The sequence below is a fragment of the Onychomys torridus genome, chromosome 1 (genome assembly GCF_903995425.1).
Source record: "Onychomys torridus chromosome 1, mOncTor1.1, whole genome shotgun sequence".
NCBI classification, from domain to species: Eukaryota; Metazoa; Chordata; class Mammalia; order Rodentia; family Cricetidae; genus Onychomys; species Onychomys torridus.
In genome coordinates this window covers 32,046,075-32,070,300 of record NC_050443.1, presented here as the reverse complement: position 1 = coordinate 32,070,300, position 24,226 = coordinate 32,046,075, and the positions used below count along the sequence as shown (strand labels likewise).

General features: G+C 45.3%; 1 protein-coding gene across 3 annotated transcripts; it reads left to right on the top strand.

Annotated features, from left to right (window-relative positions):
• The first annotated feature begins 7,546 nt into the window (after nucleotides 1–7,546).
• Nucleotides 7,547–23,484, top strand: LOC118587602 (serum amyloid A-4 protein). Of its 3 annotated transcripts, none has more exons than XM_036193630.1 (3): nucleotides 7,547–7,637; nucleotides 22,730–22,868; nucleotides 23,221–23,435. In XM_036193630.1, the coding sequence occupies exons 1-3, from the start codon at nucleotides 7,547–7,549 to the stop codon at nucleotides 23,357–23,359; spliced, it is 369 nt and encodes a 122-aa protein (XP_036049523.1). In that variant the 3' UTR covers nucleotides 23,360–23,435. The 3 variants fall into 3 exon arrangements, with proteins under 3 accessions (XP_036049523.1, XP_036049517.1, XP_036049520.1); XM_036193624.1 differs by lacking the exons at nucleotides 22,730–22,868; nucleotides 23,221–23,435 and adding exons at nucleotides 8,658–8,796; nucleotides 9,166–9,503; XM_036193627.1 differs by lacking the exon at nucleotides 7,547–7,637 and adding an exon at nucleotides 20,818–20,908 and having other exon boundaries at nucleotides 23,221–23,484.
• Nucleotides 23,485–24,226: the final 742 nt, after the last annotated feature.

Genomic DNA, 24,226 nt, shown 5'->3' with positions numbered 1-24,226 from the left:
AGGTGGATCTGGGAGAAGCTGGGGGGTGAATATGATCACGTAAATTCTGTGAAATTCTCAAAGATTTCATAAAAACATTACTTTAATAAGAAGAAGAGAAAAGGAGAAGAGGAGCGGGTGCGATGGATGAGCAGATGAAGATTCCTGGCACACAAGTCTCACAGCCTGAGTTTGATCCCCAGAGCCCATGTACAGGTGGAAGAGGGGAACTGACCCCACAGATACCCTTGGATCTCCACAGCTGTGGGGGGATGTGTGCTCCCATATCCATGTAATTAAAAAATAAAATAAAATAATAAAAAAGGAGAAAATGAACCTGTTTCTGGCATTAGTGAGGCACAGTTTTAAATGTGTCTCTAAGGAAGTTTCCAGAGAAGAAGAGGGGATGGTCCTCCCTCAATGTGGGTGACACCATGGCATGATCTCAGATGGGCACACATAAAAATAAACAATGAAATCTAGTTTAAGTAAATAAAGCTTAGTGTGTTTCTGTTGCTGTATATAGTATTACCCCTGGAAACTTTATAAAATATAGAAGTGTATTTAGCTCATGATGCTACAGGCTGGGAAGTCCAAGGGTGGAATCTGGTTTATGGTGAGGGTCTTGTATCTCATGCCCTCTGAGAACACCACACTGAGAGACAGATCAAGCCTTGTGATGCAGGCCGCAGGAAAATATCATAAGAACTCATTTTCTCACAAAAATATTAAAGCCATAAAGGGTTCCCATCTTTATGACCCTTTCTGATCCCTACTTACCTCTAAACCTCCAAACCCACTGCCGGCTGAACCTGGAGATGACATTTCTGACATGTGGACTTGTAGGGGAGACATCCATATCACAGAGGCTTCTGTCTCTGTTGGGATTCTGTCAGGAAAGAACCCAGTGAGACAAGGTGGCAACAGCAGCGTTCCCCAAGGGGTGACAAGGTGCCGAGACACTGGTGCACCCCTGGACACAAAATACTGAGTCCTATCAAAGGATCTCCTGTTTTCTGCATATTAGCAATAGAGCAAGGCTAGAGGAAGGATAGAGAAGTATGTTCCTGGAGATGGATGTTGAGTGTTGGCCTGTCTCCCCAGAACGTTGGAATCTTTTAAAACTTTCTTTATTCTACATGTCATTCACATGCCTCCAAACCCCACCCATCTCTCTCTCCCACCACAACAAAGCAAAATAAAATTTTAGAGAAAAAAGGGGGAAAAGGAATAAAGTGAAAGTCTAGTCATAGAAGCTGCATTGTGACACAGTGAGTCATGAACTAAACCCTTTATCCATACATTTTTACATGCAGGTGTTCTTTATAAAGAATTGTTGGTCTGGTTCAAGGTCCCTGGTCTCTGCTACATCATTGCCATCAATGGGATTCTTCCTGGGCATCCGTTTCTACCCTGTCTCCTGGATATCCTGCAGCCCTGCATCTGCCAGATTGTCGTCCCTCCCTGCTCCCCCCCCTCCCGTCCCGGTTGGGGTGGATGTTGGGCTTGGCCAACCCTGATTCTGGTCCTGGGTAGTTCCAGGGTTCGTCAGCCTGCCAGCTCTCCCCTCTCTTTCCCACCAGGGGGAGCTCTTCAGCACTGTCCTGGCTAGTTCACCTCTTGCAACAATGAGCAATGGCCAAAGCCAGTTCTTCAGCTTTCAAGTCCTCAGGGTCAGTTCTCCCACACCTACATCTTCAGGTCCAGCTCTACTGTGTTGCCCAGGTGAGGTATAGGGGCCACTCTCCTGAGTGCTGCAGCTGATGAGGGGCAGAGACAGCTCTCCCACTATTATGACTTCAGGGCAATGTCTTCCACAAACCTTAGGTGTTGATGGGGGCATCTTTTTTTTCAACCCCTGCCAGTATATGACAGATGAGTAATGGGGACAGCTCTCCCATGCACACAACATTAGGACTGGCTCACCCACACCTCTGCCAGAAGGAATGATGGATTCCTTTTTTTTTTTTAAAAAAAAGATTTATTTATTTATTTATTTATTTATTTATTTATTTATTTATTTATTACATATACAGTATTCTGCCTGCATGTGTCCTTGCAGGCCAGAAGAGGGCACCAGATCTCATTACAGATGGTAGTAATGTGGTTGCTGGGAATTGAACTCAGAACCTTTGGAAGAGCAGTCAGTGGTTTTAACCTCTGAGCCATCTCTCCAGCCCGGAATGGAATTGTAACTAAAAATATTTTTTCTTCAATAAGTTTCTTTGTTTAAAATATTTGTTATAGCAGCTGGGTGGTGGTGGCGCATGCCTTTAATACCAGCACTTGGGAGGCAGAGGCAGGCAGATCTCTGTGAGTTCGAGGCCAGCCTGGTCTACAAAGCGAATTCCAGGAAAGATGCAAAGTTACACAGAGAAACCCTGTCTTGAAGAAACCAAAAATAAAATGAAATAAAATAAAATAAAATAAAATATTTGTTATAGCAACAGAAAGTAACTAAGAATCTGCATCTCTCAGAACACATTCCTGTCTTGTAGCAGGCTCCCAGATCTTGGCACAACTATCTCCATGATGGAAGCACCATTCAGGCCATAAAAACTCAGCACATTGACAGCATCACCTACCAATTTGAAATCAAAAGACCTAATTCATCGAAGTTCTGGGAAAGTCTCCAAATGTACTAACCTTGCCTCTTGGTTTCTGCAGTTCTGCCTCTGGCTAACTACTGTTCTTGTTAAATAACTGAAGTGTGTTGACCCAGAACATGGTATTTGTGATGACCCTGAGAAAGGCTTGGAGCTTCAATGGGATTCCAAAACACCAAATGTAGTCACCATCTAGCTAATAAAGACTTATTTTCTTAGCTTTTGGTTTTTCATGAGACAGGTTCTTACTATCAAGAAAGGATCTCACTATATAGCTCTGGAACTCACTATGAAGACCAGGTTGGCCACAACCTTACTGAGATCCACCTGGTCTGCCTTCCAAGTGCTGATATTAAAAGTGTGCACCAACACTCCCTTTTTTAATAAAGACTTTCTACTTAGACCTGTGTCTGGTAGTCTTCTCTGGTGGACACCCCACAACATTCTTTAGAGTGCAGTTGAACATGCCAGTGGAGGAAATTGTGAAGTGGCAGGTGAACAGAAGCATGGATCTGTTGATGTATAATTTCTTAGGTTGTTTCCTAGGATTTCACAAATCCGTAGTTTCACAATGGGACTATGAGTGAACATAAATGGGCCTGTTGCATCCACCCTTTCCTTTATTCATTATCTCTTCTTTTCCAGGACATTGAATGTCTTCCACAGTATCGATTTAACACATAGCTGAAGTCACTGTAGGTTTAGGACCCAAGGAATCAAGTGGCCCATCACCTCAGGACCATGCTCTTTGCAAATCCACTTGACTGGAATTTATTATCTGTGATAGGAACTCAGGGTCAAGGCCTCTCCTGGACAGGTTCTCTGGTATTTTGTAATAGGGATTTCTTTGGGAGATAAGCATGGCAGGGTACCATAGGGACAATGTCCAGGTTTCTGTTGCCTGAAGCTGGATTGCTGTGACCCATGGCCTTCTTCTAAACTAAGCCACCCATCCTAGAATTCTCAGAAGCCACCCTTCATCTTTTCTAGGGATGGACCAATTTCCAGAAAGTACACTGACCGAGTTCTGAAGTAGAGAGATGGAGTTATCATAGCATTGGCTGAGGGCTGCTATGTTCTGGGTGTTTGTCCTTGAATGACTCTCTTAGGCTCTCTGTAGACTCTCCACATCTCTTTCAGAGAAATGGACTTTGACATAGATCGTTTCTTCTTCCTGTGCAACAACATCCTTCCTTGAGTGGGTAATAATCCTGACAGAAGGAATGAGTTGACTGTGGCTCTCTGACACATGAATCTCATTCCTTAGGGTGAAACTTGAACCCACAGTCCTTTATTTAAGGATCTTTGAGGGCAGAGTTGCCTGAAGGGATTTATGTACAGTCTTTTGTTTTGTTTGTTTTGTATGGTTTTAAACTACTCAGGACCTCACATGTGCGAAGCAAACAATACACCATTGAGCCATGTCCCTAGCACACCATCCATATTTGCATGGTGGGTGTCATCTCTGAAAACAAATTCTTGCTTATAAGCACTTTTTATTAGAGCTATTTCAAAAAACATGTTATATCCATATCTATCCATGCTAACCAACATTTCTCCTTTCTTCACATCTTGACAACTTCACACTTCTCTCCTAACTGCTTTGAAGAGTAGACTGTGCCCTGTTGGAGAAAACCAGCAAGGCATCCCCATGATTCACCTTACAGTCTACTTGATCTTTGGGGAGGGTGTCATGCTGGCTTCTGAGTATCAACCACTCTAAGGAGCCCCCAAACTGTGAAGAAGGGAGGCTGTTGCCTCTGCCCAGAGGTCTGAATATTCATTTCCTTACCTCCCTCACTTTGATTGGCTTTCAGTGCCCATGTTTCATTCAGTGACCAGAACCAGCCTTCCTGGATCCTCTCCTTGGTCACATGATCTCACTAGTTCCCCTTCCCCTGCTAACCCTTCCAGCATTACGAACAGTCCTTGGTGTTCTACAGGCTGCTTTCCCAGTGTTCTGTCCAGAGCACAGTTCATGGTCCATCCAAAGCTCTCTGTGTTGTTCTAATAGCACTAGTTGCTGCTGTGGACTGGTTCCATGAAAAGATTTCACCGTAGTTCTGAAACCAGCACCCTCACCCATGTCTTAGGCATCATGACATCTTAAAAAATAATTCCTCTTATATTAAACACAGATGTCCTGTGTGTCATTCATTTTCCCCACTAATCTGTCCTAGGGGTGTGTGCTTCCAAGACAAATGCTGTGAAAATTTCTTAGCATGAGCTTAGCTTCAGCATTGGAATTTGAAGGTGAAAAAAATCCCAGCAATTAGCACATTGTGCCTTGGCTATGTGCATCTTCTGACCCTTCCTAATGCACCATCTCCTTACCTTTCTAATTTGCTCTTTATTCCAGCGATTTCAGACCTTGTTCCACAGTATGTACACATCACTGTCTCCTCATCCATCCCTTCAAAACTCTTCCTTTTGTTTATCATTTCCACCAAAAATAACAGACATTTGCAGTTTAAACAAGTAGAAGAAAAACAAGTTAGTAAGTAAAGAAAGGGAGGGGCGAAAGGAAGGAAGGAAGAAAGGAAGGAAGGAAGGAAGGAAGGAAGAAAGGAAGGAGGGAAGGAAGGAGGGAAGGGAGGACAGAAATGACTGCAGCAGCATCTGTACACATGTACACCAGCAAACCAACTATGCAGTCAAACATCCAAAAGTTCGAGGACTTTCCAAGTCTCTAGAATGTACCTTGATTTAACTAAGTCCCAGGGTGTTTCAGTGTGAGGGAACTGTTGTCCACCAAATGGATTATATCTCTATTTCTAGCCTTATTTCATGGCTTCAATACATGTGTCTCACAGTTTAGACAAATGGAAATACTTGTCCTTTTTGGTTTGCATGAGTTTCTAGTGTAGCGCTGGTTATCCTGGTACTTGCTCACTCCATAGACCAGGCTGGCCTTGAACTCAGTGATGCACCTGCCTCTGCCTCCTGAGTGCTGGAATTAAAGGCGTGTACCTCCATACCTGCCTGCTTTTTGCCTTTTAATATTTGTTTTGAGATGGGTTCTCATTATGTAGCCAAGGCTAGCTCAGAACTCATATACCTCCCATCTCAGCCTCCTAAATGTTGGGTTAGCACCGTTACTTGGCTGCTACTTGCCATTTTAATCATACATTACATGAGGAAATATTTAGAACCTTGGGTTAGGTGTCTCTATGTGTTCAGTTGGCAAATATACAGACTTACTATGTGCTGGGTGGGCTGGTAAGTTTTAAATGTCAAGTTTTCATAACCTAGAATTACCTGAGCTGAAGTCTGAACTGAAGAATTGCCTAGACCAGATTGGCTTGTGGGCTGGTCTGTGGGGGTTGTCTTGATTGTTTACTAAGGTGGGAAGACTCACCTGGAAAATGAGATGTTCCCTTTCATGTGCTGGCCCTAACTGTATAAGAGTGAAAAAGCTAATGGAGAGCAGCGGCAAGCAGGCAGCATGGCTGCATTCATTCTCTCTGCCCTTGACCAGATGCGGTGTCACAGCTGTCTCACACTCCTGCTGCTGGGACTCCCTGCAATCATGAAGTGTCACCTAGAACTGTGAGCCAAATAAACCCTTTTCCTCCTCTGAGTCTCTCTTCATCAGGGTGTTTTAGAAGCCTGGGTGGGCATTGTTTCAAGGAACAGGGATTCGGTGTATAGAACTGTGAACAAGACCTTGGCCTTTAGGAGTCTGGCCTTTTGAAACTGTGTCCATATCTTACGAGGGTTTCTACTGGTATAACAAAACATCATGACCAAAAATTTGGGAAGAAAGGGTTCATTTTAGCTAACTGCTTGCATTGTATCATCCAGGAAAGTTAGGGCACTGAGGTAAGAAAACTTGCCAGTACACAAGCATTTTACGTAATTTAGGACAAAACTATTATGGACAAGGAAACACTTGTATTCTCTCTCTCTCTCTCTCTCTCTCTCTCTCTCTCTCTCTCTCTCTCCTCGCTTTCTTCTCTTTCTTTCTTTCTTTTTTCTTTCTTGTTCAAGATATTGAACTCAGGGCCTCACACACGCTAGACAAACACTCTACTACTGAACTATAGCCCCAACCTGTAACTGTTTATTTACCAGGAAGGATTGAGCAAGACGGACTCTGCCAAGGCTTGTTGGATTTACAGCTCTCTTCTCATCCATGTTAAGTAGAAAGAGAGCAGCTGCTCCATGGCAGCAAGGTCCTGGCAGCTCTACCTTCTCTGGAAGCTCAGCTAGAGAAAGGGACATAGCTGGCACTCTTTTCCAGGGAGTGTTGCTCTTGCTGTACTCCTGAGATCCATTTCACATATGCTTGGTAAGTTCTAGTGGGGAACAATGATATTTTCTGATGGTTTGCTCTCTAGAGGTAGGGTCTCATGTAGCCCACATTGGACTGGAACCGCTTTGTAGCCATGGATGACCTTAAACTTCTGATCTTTCTGCCTCCACCTCCTGAGTGCTGGGAATACAACCTGTGCTTCTGGGCTAGCTTTGTGTGGTGGCCATGGCTGCAGACACCCTGGGAATGCGGGTTATTGCTTGACTTCCAGCCCCAGCATTTCTGTATCTTTGGGGTCTGAGCTAAGTGAAAGGGACTCAGGAAAGGCTGGTTGATCAGCTTTAGTCGGCTTCACTAGGTACAAATGGGCTGCAGGCAAGCAATTCCCTAGAACTCTTGGTTATGCAGTGATCTGGCAGAGAGTCCTAAAGCCCATTATTCTTGTCGTTGCAGGAGAGATTTGGAGATGAAGAAGGGATGCAGGTTAGCCTGTCTGTACTAGTCAAAGTGTGGGTCTGTCATTTTTTGATTGAGACAAGGCTCATCTGTGTAGCTTTGGCTGGTTCTAGAATTTGTCTAGTAGACCAGGTTGGCCTCAGAATAAGGTATCCACCTGTCTCTGCCTTGGAGTTCTGGGACTGAAGGTGTGTGTCCAATGCCCTGCCTGTGGGTCTGTTTTGACTGCTCTTCCTGGTCCTGCAGCACCATGAGGCTTGCCACAATCCTTGTCTTTTGCTCTTTATTCATGGGAGTCAGTGGTGATGGCTGGTATTCATTCTTCAAAGAAGCCATACAAGGTAAGAATTTGGAGAGGATGGGCACATTTAACAGTGCCAGGGATGCCCTCTGAGCAGATACCACATATTTGTAGGGTGCACATACACCTTTAAAAAGTACAAATGTGTCAGGGCAAGGGTGTGGCTTTCTGTGGCTTCCCACTTCTACACTAGTCACTTGGCACCCTCTGAGGGACCTTCAGACACAGTTGACAAGGTCCAGCCTGTATTGATCCAGAGGGATGAGGATTTCCAGAGAGTGTGCTCCACAGAGGGAATTCACAGACAGCAAATTCCCCAGTCTCAGAGTGTAAGTGGGCACTCAGTGTGTCTCCAGAGGCACATGAACTTAGTAAACGTGCACATAACTGCAGATAGTACTTTATACAAAATTCCCATCCTATTCTAGACAAACAGCCGAGAGCAAGCATGCAGAACTCCTGGAAATTCATCATTGCTATGTCATGTATTTCAATACCACAGTCTACTTATAGTCTATGCTGGTCACCCCACCACCATGTCGTCCCCTCAAACTGAAGCCAAAATACAGCCTCTTCACTGTGTTGCTTATCAGGGATTTTGTCACCAGGGTGAGAAAAGACGTGTTTTTGGAGTGACCGTAGCTAAAGCACATTGACCTTCTCTTCTCACTGAACAAACTGTCCCCGCATCTTCACCTGGGGTGTCATTGTCCCTTGTTTGTGCTCTTACATGACAGCTTCCTCTCTTCTTTCTGCAGAGCACACACAGATTCATGTAAGTCACATCCCAGGACACAGAAACTGTCAATCAGTCCCTCCCAATCCAATCCTTGCAGAAGTGCCCTCCTGTCAATCAATCCAACTCAGTCTAATTCATGGAGAAGCCCTCTCCTTGTGGTCACCAGGAAAGCCCTTCCCGGGGACATTCACTCACCTCCATGGATCATTTCAAAGGATTGGAAATGTGAAAGGTGGAAATGTGAAAATCCACACAAAGTTTGCATTCCTCCACTTCTGCAATGACCCCAGGTTTACTTTTGTAAGTTTCCTCCATTTGTAGGCACTTGGGACTTGTGGAGAGCCTATCGGGACAATCTAGAAGCCAATTACCAAAATTCAGACAGATACTTCTCTGCTCGGGGCAACTTTGAGGCCCAACAAAGAGGAGCTGGCGGCGTCTGGGCTGCTAAAATAATCAGGTAATGGTCCTGCCGCGTCATGCCTCTCACTGTTCCAGCCTGTGGTCTCCCCTGCTGTCTGTGCTCGCAGGGTCCGGGTGGTCTGCAGAGGAAGAAAGGGAGGGAAAGGATGGAGAGTGGGGATGGATCCACTCACAAAGAAGAAGTGGAACCCAAGAAGGGGTCCTAATGCATCTTGTCACAGGGAGTGGAAAGGACAAGCAGGCTGAGGACCTTGCCCAGGAGGCTGATATTCCCTCTTCCCTGTGCCTAAGTTTTCACTCCTCCAGTATGTTCTGGGTCATTTTTTGTTGGAGAGGAGGAGGGACCTTGGAGGTGGGGCTGTCTCACTCTGGGATTCACCTCTTGTCTCCCTTCCTTGGCTTTCAGCACCAGCAGGAAATACTTTCAGGGTCTCCTAAACCGGTATTATTTTGGAATGAAGGACCATGGATTGGAAAGCCTGGAATCTACCCGGAAAGCTGAGGAATGGGGTCGAAGTGGCAAAAACCCTAATCGCTTCAGACCCCAGGGCCTGCCTGAGAAGTTCTGAGCCTGCTACACAGGCTGCACTGAGGGGACCAGGCAGTGAGCTGCATCCTTCTCCCCTTGTTAGGACGTCACTGGTGTCCACAGGAATCACAGAGAGATGCCCACCAAATACTTTGTGGATGGAATTTGTTGATGGAAATGGGGAACTGTCAGAAATGCTTTCTGGGAAGAATTGCTAGGTACCACATAGAAGATAAGTAGAGGAGGAGCTGTGACCACCAGGCAGTAGTCTGAAACCACGCAGGGCCCTCACACAACCCCACCAAATCTGTTCTAGCCTTTGGACACTCCAGCTTCCCCTGACAAGTAGGCCTGAGGTAGCAGAGTGTTGCCAGCCATGTCAATCATCTGCACAAGTGAAGTTTGCTCTGAGATGTGTCCTGATCAGCTGCCCATCAATTCCTCCTTGATATAGATCAGATATGTGTCCCTACCACAAGATCTTCTGGTCATACCAGGGCCTCTCTGTTTATGTTTTTGTTGTTCCCAGGCTTTTCTGTGTAGTGATGCCACTCTGCCTTATCAGTTATGGCTTAGGCATGGTCTGATTTCATTCCTTGTCTCCTGTGACCTCTTCATATAGAGAAGTACATCACCTTGACAAAGCTTCATCCTAACCTTTGAAATCCTAACCCTGACACTGCACTGGGGACCAGGGATGTAGCTCAATTGACAGAGTGTTTGATTAGCATGCACGAATCTCTTTGGATCTAAGCAAAATTTGACCTACTGTTATGGAATGGAAGTGAGGCACAGCAGAACTGAGCACAAGTGAATGTATTAATTTACTCACACTGCAAAGGCATTCTGCCTGTGAATGTCAGTATGGTTTGTAGGAACAAAAAGGCATGGATGGAGAGGGTGATACTGGTCCTAACTGAATAGCTGCTATGCCAAAGCCAGGCCCCTAGGTGGAAGCCTGACTCCAAGGAGTAGAAACATCAGTTGCTCAAGAAAAGAGAAGGGAAGAGGACAGATGGAGCCTCTGAGGTAGAGGACTAGGGATCTGGGGGGTCAGTTGCACCTGCTTTTATTACAGCTTGCTAGCTTTAGGATTCAGCACAGCTCACTATATTGGCCTATGTGTCTATGTGCCTACAGAGAAAATATAAAAGAATCAAAGGACAGAAATGTCTGCATTGCTGTATGCCATCGTTGTACCCACAGTGCCTGTTTTAACTCCTGCCACCAGTAGATGCTCCACAAACTTGAGCAGAAAGAAGACAATGAAATAGTCTGTCTTCCCAGAAGTCAGCACATTTGGAGAAGCATCTAGAAGCGGTACAGTGTATGAATGTCTCAATCAAGTTTTATTTGCAGAACATGGTGATGAGTCACCTTGAGATGAATCTGTAATTCTGCACCAAAACTGATGCACAAATTCTAGCCAGATGAGAATCTTACTGTGGCACAGATCATGTTGGATTTTCTCAGCAATGCATTGCAGCTCTCACAGAAATGAAAATTATGAAGTGTAAGTAAACTATGAAAAGCCTCAGAAGAACTTAATAAATATTTTGATACCAAGTGTGGTGACATAGTCTTCAACTGAAGCACATAGGAAGCAGTGACAGGAGCATGACTGGGAGTTTGGGGCCACCCAGCACAACCTTCTATAGATAAGATCTTATCTCTGTCTCTCTCTTACACTCTCTCTGCCACACACACACACACACACACACATGCACACACACACACACATGCACATACACGTGCACACACATGCACATACACACACACGCACAGACACACACACGCACAGACACACACACATGCATGCACACACACACGCACACACAGGCACACACACACACATCCACAGACACACACACGAACAGACACACACACACACACACACACACACACATACTGTTTTCTCACCATGTAGTAGTGGCACACAGTATTTCTTTAAAGGACAAAACACCACATCCTGAAATATGTACATTTATGTACACACTGACAAGATAAATATGGTTGCAATTAAACTAAGATAATGGTCTCTTATCATTCAGATCCTTATACTCAATGAGAATGTTGTAGCCTTATTAGGATGGTTTTTGTCTTGTTTTTGAGTATGTTCAAAAAGAAAAAAAAACAATTTATTCTTATAGGTGTGACTAGTTTCATCAAAGCTGTGTTGTTATTAGTAAACTTAAGGCATATCCTAATTTAGGAAATTCATAATCAGTACATGTATGTTTGAGATTTGACAAAGCATGAAATTAAGCTTGCTCTCCATTATGGCTACTGAGAACAAAGAATACATGTTCAGTTATGGTGATGCTTAACTATGGTTCCACTTGACTCAGCATTGACATACCTGGGGTAGGGGCTATGAAGAGGGCTCAGCAGGTAAAGTACCTTCTGCACTAGCATACAGACCTGACTTTGGACCACAGCACCCACACAAATGCTGAGCATCGGGCATGCATCTATAACCCGGGTGCTGAGGAGGGAGACAGAGATGCACAGATCCCTGGGATTGGAGGCCAGCTGTCTAAGCCCAAAGAGTGAGTTTTTTGGTGCAGTGAGAGCTTCTGCTTTAAAAACAGAAGAAGACACCAGATATTAACATCTGTCTTTCATTTGCATATGTACACATGTGCACCTGCACACTCACACACACAGACACACAGACACAGACACACAGACACAGACACACAGACACAGACACAGACACACACACACAGATGCATATGTACCCCTGACGTTAAAATAATGTTTAAATATGAATTTTGAAGGTACTGGGGTTATAGCAGTTCCTTTGGTAAAGTCTTGCCAAGATGTGTGATGCCCTGGGTTCTATTCCTAGCACTCCATAAACTGCGTTTAGTGTCTCTTAATGTGTGGAGGCAGGAGGATCAGAAGTTCAAAGTCATCCTTGGGTACATAGGGAGTTGTAGAACAGCCTTTGATAGTTGAGACAATGGCTCAAACATAAGAACATTACAGGTAAATGATGGAGTTGTAAACAATCATCCCAAGTGACCTAACCTGGAATCACAAAGTCAAACATGCTTTACCTCTTTGTGGATGTTATCTCTGAATTTGTGTTTCAGTTAGAATTCCCAGAGGGTAGGGATCAGGAAGGCACAACAGGTTGGGATAGCTTTCAAGGGGGAGAGGGCAGTCAGCTTTCTCTGAGGTTGTGGACCATGGTAGGTAGACCACACTCCTGTGGAAGAACACACATCCCAGATTTGGAGGACACAAATGGAACTTGGTGACTTTAAAAAGAGAGAGAGCATGGAGATGGGTGCACAGGGAAGTGGGAGGTGGATCTGGAAGAAGCTGGGGGGTGAATATGATCAAGTAAATTCTGTGAAATTCTCAAAGATTTCATAAAAACATTACTTTTAAAAAGAAGAAGAGAAAAGGAGAAGAGGAGCGCGTTCGATGGATGAGCAGATGAAGATTCCTGGCACACAAGTCTCACAGCCTGAGTTCGATCCCCAGAGCCCATGTACAGGTGGAAGAAGGGAACTGACCCCACAGATACCCTTGGATCTCCACAGCTGTGGGGTGATGTGTGCCTGCACATGCGCTGACCACCAATAAAAAGATTGGGGTTTGGAGGGATGGCTCAGTGCTTAAGAATGTAGTGTGCTGCTCTTCCAGAAGACCTGAGTTTGGTTCCCAGCACCACATTGGGAGGCTCAGAACCACCTGTGATTCCAACTCCAGAGGATCTGGCTTCCCCTCTGACCTCAGTGGGAAGCTGCATTCATGTGTGTTCACACATCCATGTAATTAAAAATAAAATAAAATAAAATAGTAAAAAGGAGAAAATGAACTTATTTCAGGCATTAGTGAGGCACAGTTTTAAATGTGTCTCTAACGAAGTTTCTAGAGAAGAAGAGGGAAAGTTTCTCCTTAAATGTGGGTGACACCATGGCATGATCTCAGATGGGCACACATAAAAATAAACAATGAAATAAATCTAGTTTAAGTAAATAAAGCTTAGTGTGTTTCTGTTGCTCTATATAGTATTACCCCTGGAAACTTTATAAAATGTAGAAGTGTATTTGGCTCATGATGCTATAGGCTGGGAAGTCCAAGGGTGGAATCTGGTCCCTGATGAGGGTCTTGTATCTCATCCCCTCTGAGAACACCACACTGAGAGACAAATCAGGTCTGGTAGCTCAGTTCCCTTCCTCTTCTCACAAAGACATTAAAGTCATCACTGGGTCCCATCTTTATGACCTTTTCTGATCCCTACTTACCTCTAAACCTTCAAAACCCACTGGCGGCTGTACCTGGGGATGAAATTTCTAACATGCTTACCTGTAGGGGACACATCCACATTGGGATTCTGTCAGGAAAGAACCCAGTGAGACAAGGTGGCAACAGCGGCGTTCACCAAGGGGTGACAAGGTGCTGATAGTGTAGAGAAATGAGGCCAGGCCCATTTATTGATCCAGAAGTTACCTGTGAGTGGATTGACAGTAGCTCATCAAGACCCTAAAGACAGGTGGTCCCTGTATGCAATGTGGAGGACAGGGAAGAGGGACGGGGAATGACAGACAGGCAAAGGCAGAAATCTTTGTGGAGAAAATCATTAATGATATGAATTAGGACCTTTGGATGAGGGACAAGCTGGGTTTTGGTGACCCCTCTTTGAAGGAGCTATGTGAACAAGTCATTAAATCTGGCTCTCTTCCTTCCCCCCAGCTCCTGCTAGGGCTCCCCACTGGCCAAACTAAACAGGAAGGGGCACAGAGCAGAGTCAGGGCATCTGTGCAGGCCAGCCTCCTAGAGCAGATGCAGAGGGAAGAAGGGCAGAGAGCCTCTGGGGAAGTGAAGGGGAGCCCCCTCAGGCTGGGGCCGATTTCCCAATCTGAGTGCTTGGCTTAGCTAAGAGCAGCCAAGTCAAGTGTTACTGAAAGTGAAGCAGTGACCCGAGGGTGCCATCCAAATCCCCTCTCCCCATCTCAAAGTCCATGTCTGAAAAAGTCCTAGATGCTACAGGCACTGGGAGAGCTGTGTGTGTGTGCGTGTATGTGTGCGTGTGCGTGTGCGTGTGCGTGTGCGTGTGCGTGTGTGTGTGTGTGTGTGTGTGCGTGTGTGTAAAAGCATGCCTGGCAGAGCTACATGAGCAGACTGAAACTTGGTTCTCTTTTCCCCTCCCCTGTTACTATTTCTTTGAGAATTTCCCATGGAGTACTTTATCACTTTCACCCTCTTCCTGCTTAGCCTTTTGTCAACTAGACACGAGCTAGAGGTACCAGGGAAGAGGAGCCTCGATTGAGAATCTCTCTCTTTTGACCTCAGTGGTGGCACATGCCTTTATAATCCCAGCACTCGGGAGGCAGAGGCAGGTAGATCTCTGTGAGTTCAAGGCCAGCCTGGGCTACAGAGTGAGTTCCAGGACAGGCACCAAAACTACACAAGAGAAACCCTGTCTCAAAAAAAAAAAAAAAAAAAAAAGAAAACCCGAAAAAAGAAAAAGAAAAAAAAAGAAAGAAAAATAAATAAATAAATATCTCACTCTTTTTCACTTTTTCTCTTTCAAAGCAGGTTCTCACTATGTAGCCCTGGTTGGCATGGGACTGGTCATGTAGACTAGGTTGTCCCCAAACTCACAAATATTCTCTGGAATGCTGGGATTAAAGGTGTGGGTCATCTTGCTCTGCCTTGTTGGGCACTTTCTTAATTAATGATTGGTGTGGGAGGTCCAAGGCCACTGGGACAGTGCTGCCCTTTGGCAGTTGGTACTGGGTTGTATAAGAAAATGGAGCTGAGCAGGGCAGTGGTGCTGCATACACTTAATCCCAGCACTCTGGAGGCAGAGGCAGGCAGATCTCTGAGTTCAAGGCCTATGTGGTCTACAGAGTGAGCTCCAGGACAACCAGGTCTACATAGAGAAGCCCAGTCTTAAAAAAATAAAAACAAAAGACAAACAATCAATCACGATCAAACCAAAGAAAATGGGGCTGAGCAAACCATGGAGAATAAGTGGGTAAGCAGCATCCCGCCATGGCCTCTGATTCCAGGTTACTGCCTTGAGTTCCTGCTTTGATTTCCCCTGATGATGGACTGCATGTGACCCACAAGCCATGTAAACTCTTTCCACCACAAATTACTTTTGGTCATTGTCTTAGTAACTATTCTATTGTTATGAAAACACTGTGATCAAGACAACTTATAGAAGAAAGCATTTAATTGGGGGCTGGTTTACAGTTCAGAGGGTGAGTTCATCATGGCAGGGAGCATGGCAGCAGGCAGACAGGTTTGGTGCTGGAGCAGTAGCTGAGAGCTTTCATGTTAAGATAACAACAATGAGGCAGAGAGAGAGAGAGAGAGAGAGAGAGAGAGAGAGAGAGAGAGAGAACACTAACTGGGAATGGTGTGTGGGCTTTTGAAATCTCAAATCCCAACCCTAGTGACACACCTTTTTCAACAAAGCCACATCTCCAAACAGTTCTAGCAACTGTGGACCAAGCATTCAAATGTATGAGTCTACGGGACCATTATCATTCCAGCCATCCCAGCCATGGTGTTTATTACAGCAACAGCAAACATGATAATTCTCTTCCCCACTCCTCCCAGGTCTACCCTGCCTTCTCTACCCACCCACCTTTGTGTTCTGTTAGATTTTTTAATCTACCACTCTAATTTTTTCTGCTCATATACCATTGGGTGTGTGGTTTTCACTACAACCATGGTTAACCACACAGCATGGCTAACTTACTAGGCCTGAACCCTGAAAGAAAAGCCACTCTCCCTCTCCCAGCAGCTGTCAGTTGCCCATGGTTCCTTGGCTAGGGGTGGGACTTTGTACCCATCTCCCTTCTCCATGCTGGGATGTGGTCTGGCCTGAGCTTGTGCAGACACTGTGCACTGTCATGATTGCTGTGCTATGACTCTACATGCGTGAGCAGGGGCTGTGTCCTGAAAACAACTTCCCTGTAGTTATCTGCCATGTCTGCCTCTTGCAGTCCTTCCCTCTGGTCTTCTGCAATGGTCTGTGTGCCCTGGGGGAAGAGGATGTGGTACAGATGTCCCAAGTGCAAAGGAACCTAGTCCAGAAAAATGACACATGCTGCCTAAACACAGCCAGTTTAGAGTGCTGGTTTAGGAGGTTTTACCACAAAGTGCCTTTGTTTTCCCAACCCTGGTTTGACTGTGCAGGTAAAATTCCCTTCTCTGTCCTCAGCAATGGGTCACTGATGGCTATTGGAAGTCCCTGCAATCCTGTTTCAAGTGCAGTGGCAGGCCTGCTTTAAGGTGACCTCCCACATTACAGGCTAGTTGGCTGTTGGGACACTTAGAGTGAAGACCAGAGGGTCCTCCCATGCAAGTGACTTGGAGGTGACTTTCCAACATGGCTCCCAGCCTCAGGACTGGTGGAGGGGAATGCTATAAGGAGGGAGTATCACTAGGGTCCTTGGACAGTCTGAAGTACTCCAAATCACGCTAACATTCTCTGTTGACCCGGGGGTCTTTGCAGAAATGGTGTGCATGGTTGCGTCTGAGAGGAATTTCAGCTCCTCACGAGCCCCCTCTACAGTGGACATTATTCCCGGAAAGAGGAGCAGCTGCGCCCAATGCTTCCTGGGGGAGGGGTTGCCTGCCTTCACCTGGCTAATGTTCCCAACCCAAGTGACCGAGCGGCAGAGATGAATAGAACATCTGTCTGGCACACTGCCAATACCCTTCAAACGCTGATGATATGGGCTAACCCAGCCTTCCAAAATACCAAGATGAGGAGCAAGCACCAGAGTGTTCAGGGGTTTTCCCCAGAACCCCCTCACCACATTCCTGTCTGCCAGGCAGCATGTAGGGTCAGCTGGCAGGCTGTATCACCTCCTATGAAGCCTGCTGAGGGCTCAGGAGGCTTGTCCTTTTCTTCTGGGCACCTGAACCCACATGAAGAGATCAAACTCCACAACTACTTTTTTCCTCACAGAAGGTCAATTCTGTTCCTGTTGGCCACTGAAAGTCCCTGCTGTTCCGTTTCAACTCTAATGGCAGGTCAGCTGTAAGACCCTTCAAGCAGTGTGGGCTAGCTGTCCTGTCCACTTCCTGAGTTCTTTCCACATGCACAAAAGCAGGGATGGGAGGTGAAGGAGAGGTTGGGACTGAGAGCCTGCACTCCTGCCTCCTCACAGACTTTGGGGGCTCTACGTTCAGATTCAGCTTCTTGCATGAATTCCCAAGGGTGTGGAACAATCAGAGCCTCTTCACCCTCTCAGGTGTAGGCAACAGGAGAAAGGGGTTCATCAGCAAAATTTCAAACTCAGCTGCCAAAGAAGGCTTTGTGCAATTCTCGACTTTTCCGGGTTTACATTTTGAAATTTCTAGTTACGCAAAAGAAAATCCAGGCTCACACTCGGAGAACGTGTATTTAGACCCAAGTTCATTATTTGTGGAGTCCTTGCAAACTTGCAAGCAATAGTCCATTGCTATGGAATAATCTACAGGAAATGTAGGTTGGGCCCATTTTCAGTAAGTTAGTGTTGGGTCTGATGTGGGTTGTTCTGCATGTGCTGGAGAGATGCAAAGTACTGTGGATCAATCTGTGTTTACTTAACAGATGTGGGTTGGACTCAACCATCCAAACTGGCATGCTTCTCTCAAACATTTGGAGTCCTTTAAAATCCTCTTCCAGTTTACCTTTAAGTAAATAAGCTTGCAGAATGCACAGATGAGTGCATTTTATACGTATTCACCACCTGCTTAAGGAACCAAGAAAAATGTCTGGATGATAGCAAGACATAACAGACAGTGGTTTTCTCATGAGATCCCATTCCATAGAGACACATTAGGAATGAACAAAGGGCAACTGGACTTGATGAAGGGGAAAAAAAGAAGAAAGCTCTAAGTTTGGCGGGTAGGGAGGTGGGAGTGGAGTTGGGGATGAGGAGAGAATATGATCAAAATACATTGGATAAAATCCTCAAAGAATTAGTTAAATTATTACTAATAAAGAAAAAGTTCATGTGAAGAGCTCTTCTGAATGTCTAGAAAGAACTCTCTTATCTTCTAATATTTCTATCAAAGAAGAGGACAGGGACTGGAGAGATGGTTCAGCAGTTAATAGAATCTGGGTTCAATTCCCAGCTCTCACATGTTGGCTCACAACCATCTCTAACACCAGTTCCAGGGGAACTGACATGCTCTTCTGACCTTCACAGGCACCAGGCATGCATGTGGAGCATGTACATACATCCAGGCAAAATACACATAAAGCAAAACCAAATTAAAAGAGGAGGAGAAAGGTGGATTGAAAAAGTGGACATGTGGGAAGTGAATTGTCTGGAATGGCTGAAGAGGTCAGTAAATAACCACTGGCAACAAATGTCTGTCCCAAGGAAGTCAGGACAGAAGAGGGGGCTGCTTTTATATGCAGTCTTCTGTGAAGCCCCTCCCCAAGCAGGTCCACAACCAGGGGCTGTGGGAGGTTGTAGCTGCTGCCCAATGCCTCCATGTTAGAATAATGTGAGCCAAGCCAGCTGGACAACAGGCCATTAAAGAATTCCTTTCCCAAGGGATGGAAGTCGTGTAAGGAGTAGCCAAATGTGGCTTGGCAGTGCCTTGGCTAAGGACCAAGAGCCTAAAGTCATTTGACAGAATTCCCCAAGACAGCTCTCCTGTCACAGTGCCCAAAACAAGTAAAACAAAGGACAAACCTAGTGCCCACCCTGGCCGGACCTGCTTCATCCTGCATCACTTTTACCCACATCCTCCTCACTGCCATACCGCCCTCTGGTTTGTAGTCCAACAAAGCTCTTCACTTTCATTCTCTTCGGCGGTTATTCCTTCTTCCTGGCTATTAGTCACCGTCTTCCAGCTTACCGTTTGTCTACACCAGCTTGTTTCTCCATTGAAATATTAGCATTTCTCTTCTAGTAACAAACAATTTCAGGCAAAACAACAACAACAGAAAAAAAACCCGAGAAACCCCGAGCTATTTCTTTCTGGGTGGGCTCTTTTGGCCTTACAACTGTCCTCAGGCTTCCAGCCCAGGGTCTCTTAGAACAGAGGAACAAATGTGCTGTCCTCATCATATCCACCATCTTGTTGCTATCTATACCCCTTCCTTCTCTAGGGAAGTCAGCGTATTTAATTTTTTTCTGTTGAATAAAGGGGTGGGGATAGAGAATGAATTGTAGTCCCCTGATTGCCTGAATGGGTTTTCTTTACAAGATAAATGCATGTAGCAAAACCTAGCGTTGCTTTTCTAGCTCCAATAGCTGTTTCCTGGTGCTACCTCCCAGCATTCCTGTGTTGCTCCGCCACTTTCTGCCTGAACCCACTGTTAGCATAATTTCCCAGCCACTGGCCTTCCTCATGCATGCTTACGGTGTGTTATTTCTTCATGACTTTGAAACAAATTCCTGTTCTATTGCTCTCCTGGTTTATCACAGTGTCTGAATTTAATCTGTCCCTTTATCTTCTATACCAACTGCTCATGAGTAAATACACTTGAGACAGGAGAAGTCCTTTCCAGTGTTGAGTTTATCCATGTGGATACTAAAAGTCAGTTTCTGCCTTCCTTTTCCTTGTTTCCTAGGCCCAGCTTAATTCTGAACTATGCTTTGAAAGGACATTAGTTCAGCTGTGGATTTGCCATGCACCTCCATGATTCATTCCATATTCAGATTTCTTTTTCCAATATTAACATCCCTCCCTTAGAAATTGGTACTACATGATTGGATGGAAAGTACTCATTGTGATTATTCCCAGTCAGGATGGGGAAGACTTTGAAAATCCTAACTTGCCACATTCCTGAAAATGGCCAGATTGTGCAATCTGGGAAAAGCAGACCTGTGTGAAGAGAAATCTTTATGTTCTGAAAGATAAATTACGGCCAAGTGGGATTATGCAAGATGAAACAGGGGATTTTGCTCCACTAGCCGAGTGACAGTATATATATAGACAGCCCAGCCACATCTCCTGGACAAGTGACACAAGCCAGGAGTCTCAGCAGGAACTGACAGCCAGGGTGAGTTGTCAGAACTTTCCAACATTTGCTCTTTACAGAGTCTTTTCCCTGCCAGCATTCGCTTGTGTTTCCCTGCTCTGTCTCTTGCCTGAATCTACCAGATGGATTAGAATTCACTGGAGGTGGTACTTTTATCATGGAGATCTGTTGTATGCTTCTGTGTAAATACAGGGGAGAGTGGAGTCAGCCCTCTACAGATAGACTGCAGAGGTCTATGATGGTTATAAAGCCCCTACATGCCTCTCTGGAAACTTCCTATACAGTTGAGTTTTGACTGGCAAAATTGTAATGCAATGTGCTTTATACTAGTGGTCTATTTGCAAACTCTGAGACAGTGGGAGTTTAATGAAACGTGGAAATGGGGAGCTAGATAGCGCCCTGGAATCCACTTACATCCACCTCTACATGTGTGTGGGTTTATGTATAAAATCCAGTGGGATTGGTTATTGGCATGCAAAGACAGCTCAACATTACAGAAGCATCTGCAACTCCAAGAAATGGCATATCCATCTTTCCTTGTGTTTTCCTGGCCCTACAGCAGGATGAAGCCATCCATTGCCATCATTTTTTGCTTCTTGGTCCTGGGAGTTGACAGCCAAAGATGGTTAGAGTTCATGAAAGAGGCTGGTCAAGGTAAGAGCAAAGGATGGGGACAGGTTGTATTTGTGAGTTACAAATATTTACCAAAGCAGGGAACACATAAGGGATAATGTGCTTGTGAAGTCTCCATGAATAGACAAGCAGCGTTGCTCTTCCGATGTAGTTCTGAACTCTTCTGGTCAGTGTTTACCTTTTTCTGTGAGGATCTCAAGTCTAAGGTCATGTAATGTTTATACAGCAGCTTTCCCACAGGAATGTAGAAACAATCTGTATTTGAAAGTTGCAGATTCGCCAACAGAAGGGGGTATCTGCTGCCCCCTTGTGGCAGCTCACGTCTATGTCTGTTGACTGTGAATTGAAGTGCATCCCAAGGGTAGAGTGTTTCAGGCCAGGCACGAGAGAACCAGTACAGTACCCAGTCTACAGTGACAGCAGCCAGGGCTAACTGAACTTTTCACATAATGAAAAGGCATGTGTGTGGCAATGAATTCGTTTTTAAATTAATCTTGTGGTGTAGTGCCACATCTATCTTTTAAGGAAACTGAAGCACAATGTATAATAAGCTATCTAATAACAACAAACCCCCCTGGAAGAACACAGGTTAGCCCAGGTTGGGCTGCTCCTCATAATCCGCAACACAGCTCCCAGGACTGAGGGAAGACTTCATGAGCACACACTCACTGTTGAACTGAGAAGTAGCAGGTCATGGGTTGAGGAAGGCAGCTGTCTGTGAAGGACGTTCCAGATCCTCCGCCACCCTCAGAAGACAGTGGCTTGCTTACCTGGAGTAGAGATGTTCTGGGGGCGGAGACATGGACAAGAAACTGTCACCAAGGGAAATACATCCCGCCAGCCACAGCACAATAAAAATTAAATGAACCTAGATACTGGGCTTTCCCTTTTCTCCTAACTTGTCACTTTTGAAGACATTTCCCATTTAATGTTAGCTGGATCTGTCCTTTAGTGCACAGCTCACCACAGCTGTCCTTAGTTTACACCTTTTCTGTTTGTGGGACATTCCTGAGAAGCAGAGAAATGAGATGCTAATAAATTGAGCATCTTCCACGAACATTTTCTCAGGTTTTTTGCATAACTACCAAGATGGCTATTACTCTTCCCTGTTCTTGGAGAGGATGTAGATGGTTCAAACCAAGTGTGCCCTTTGCCACCCAGAGTCTCTCATCATCCAGCTTGTTTCTGTCTGTATCAGAGAACCCACTGTTGTCTCCACTGATGGAGAGCTGAGAACTGCTCAGGTTGCAATGGATCCTGGACATTCCGTGGGGTCAGAGCAGAACTGCACCCACTCTGCCTGGAGAGCAGTTTCTCCCACTGCCTGTGCTAGGAGAGAGCTGTGGCCGCAGTGGTGATTTAGCACTTAGGAGGCTGAGGCAGAAGGATTGTGAGTTTCAGGCTGTCCAGGGTTATATAGAGAAGCATGCTCTCTCTAAAGGAAGAGAACATGAGAGAAAGGGAAGAAATGGAAGAAGAAGAGAGGGGAGCGGAGGAAGGGAAGAGGACTCACACCATAGACAGAAGTTTCCCAGGGCCATTTCAGAGAGAGCTTCATCATCATTTGATGAAACATCCCCTAGAGAGCATCTCTGCTCTGTATGCTGTTGGAGCAGCCAAAGACCAACAGCAACAGAGTAAAGACAGGAATCCCTCAGAATAAAACTCGTCCCAAAAGTACCTCTCCTTGCAAGGCATGGGAAAGTAAGAACTATTCTTTTCAGGCCAGCAAGATTTCTGCGGTTTGTGAAAGGTTGAAGTCATTGGGATGAGTTGGACGGAAGTTTTAACCCTCTCTTTTGCCTAAATGCATTCTTCCTCATCATTCTCCTAACTCTTCAGGGACTAGAGACATGTGGCGAGCTTACTCTGACATGAAGGAGGCCAACTGGAAACACTCAGACAAATACTTCCATGCTAGAGGGAACTATGATGCTGCCCAAAGGGGACCAGGAGGAGCCTGGGCTGCTAAAGTGATCAGGTAACAGAGGTCTTGGTGAGCAGAGCCTGACTGCTCTGGACAGTCAGGAGGGGCTCTCCTCTGCATCCTGTGCACACTGCCCATTACCTGTCCTCTTTTCTGTGCATAGTACTGGGAGTGGTTGGCAATGATGCATGATACCCCACCCTCTCTCTCTTGGTGCTGCTCATCCAGCAGGAGGGTGACTTCCTGGACTGAGCAGGTGTTTACTCAGGTGGCATCAGTACCATCCTCTTCTTCCCTGTGTTCCTGGGCTCCACTTACAGCCATTTCTTGAAGAAGGGAGTCCAGAGGGTGGGGCCATTGCTATCAGCTTGGTTATGGGTCTTCTTCTTGTCTGTTTTGATTACAGTAATGCCAGAGAGGATATTCAGAGGTTCACAGGACATGGAGCAGAGAACTCAAGAGATGACCAGTTTGCCAATGAATGGGGTCGGAGTGGTAGAGACCCCAACTACTTCCGACCTGCTGGCCTGCCTAGTAAATACTGAGTTTTCTCTTCATGTTGTTCCCAGCCATGCAGACCCCAAGGAAAGAGGCAATTACTGACTTGAATTAGTTCCTAAACTCTGGATCCCTAAGCACCCCAAAATGTTGAATAAATACTTGTGAAATGTAACTTGTCACTGTCATTTGAAAGAGCAAAGGGTAGTCATATTGAGGATTGTGGGCCATGGGAATGACCAAGAAACACCACTGTTTTTTTTTTAAAGAAAGATATGAAAAGATAGGAGTTGGAGTATAACTGTATATGTCTATACTTGGACCAAAACATGTATTATGTATCCCCTCAAACACAGGCAGATAGCAAGAAAGCCCTGTGTACTATTAGGTTATAAAGTTAAAAACTAGATAAAAACCAACGCATTCTGGGCTGAGGATATAGCCTAATAACAGAGTGATTGCCTAGTATGTGTGAGGCCCTTCCTTCCAACCCCATGTCCTCCCTATTAAAAAATCAATAAATTCTTGCTTAGCAAAATGTAACTCACAAAGACTAAAGATGAAATCAAAGCCATCCTGTAATTGTTTTAAGAGACTGATGCTTCCCACAAAGAAAGCCTCAGATCTAGATGTTTCTATAGATAATGTTAACCCTTCAAAAAGGCAAGTCACTCCCATTTTGTAAAATTAATTCTGGAGAGAAGATGACACAGTCTGCACTATGTCTCTGGGATAGAAAAGCTTTGGCACGTCCCTCCCCAAACCCTTCAAGAAATTATCAAAAAGCAGAAGTACGCTGACCTATGATGGACTGACTCCCGCAGTGACCAGCTCCAGGCTCGAGGTATAGCCTGGGGCTGCTCCCGTTACACAATCTCTGAAGATTCCCCAACCTTGGAAATCGGGGCTCAGAT

What these genes read in the sequence shown, in the direction of transcription:
- LOC118587602 (XM_036193624.1), top strand. Translation starts at nt 7,547, where the DNA reads ATGAGGCTTGCCACAATCCTTGTCTTTTGCTCTTTATTCATGGGAGTC. An exon ending in CTTCAAAGAAGCCATACAAG is followed by an intron (nt 7,638 to 8,657) that starts GTAAGAATTTGG and finishes CTCCATTTGTAG; the next exon opens with GCACTTGGGACTTGTGGAGA. An exon ending in TGGGCTGCTAAAATAATCAG is followed by an intron (nt 8,797 to 9,165) that starts GTAATGGTCCTG and finishes CTTGGCTTTCAG; the next exon opens with CACCAGCAGGAAATACTTTC.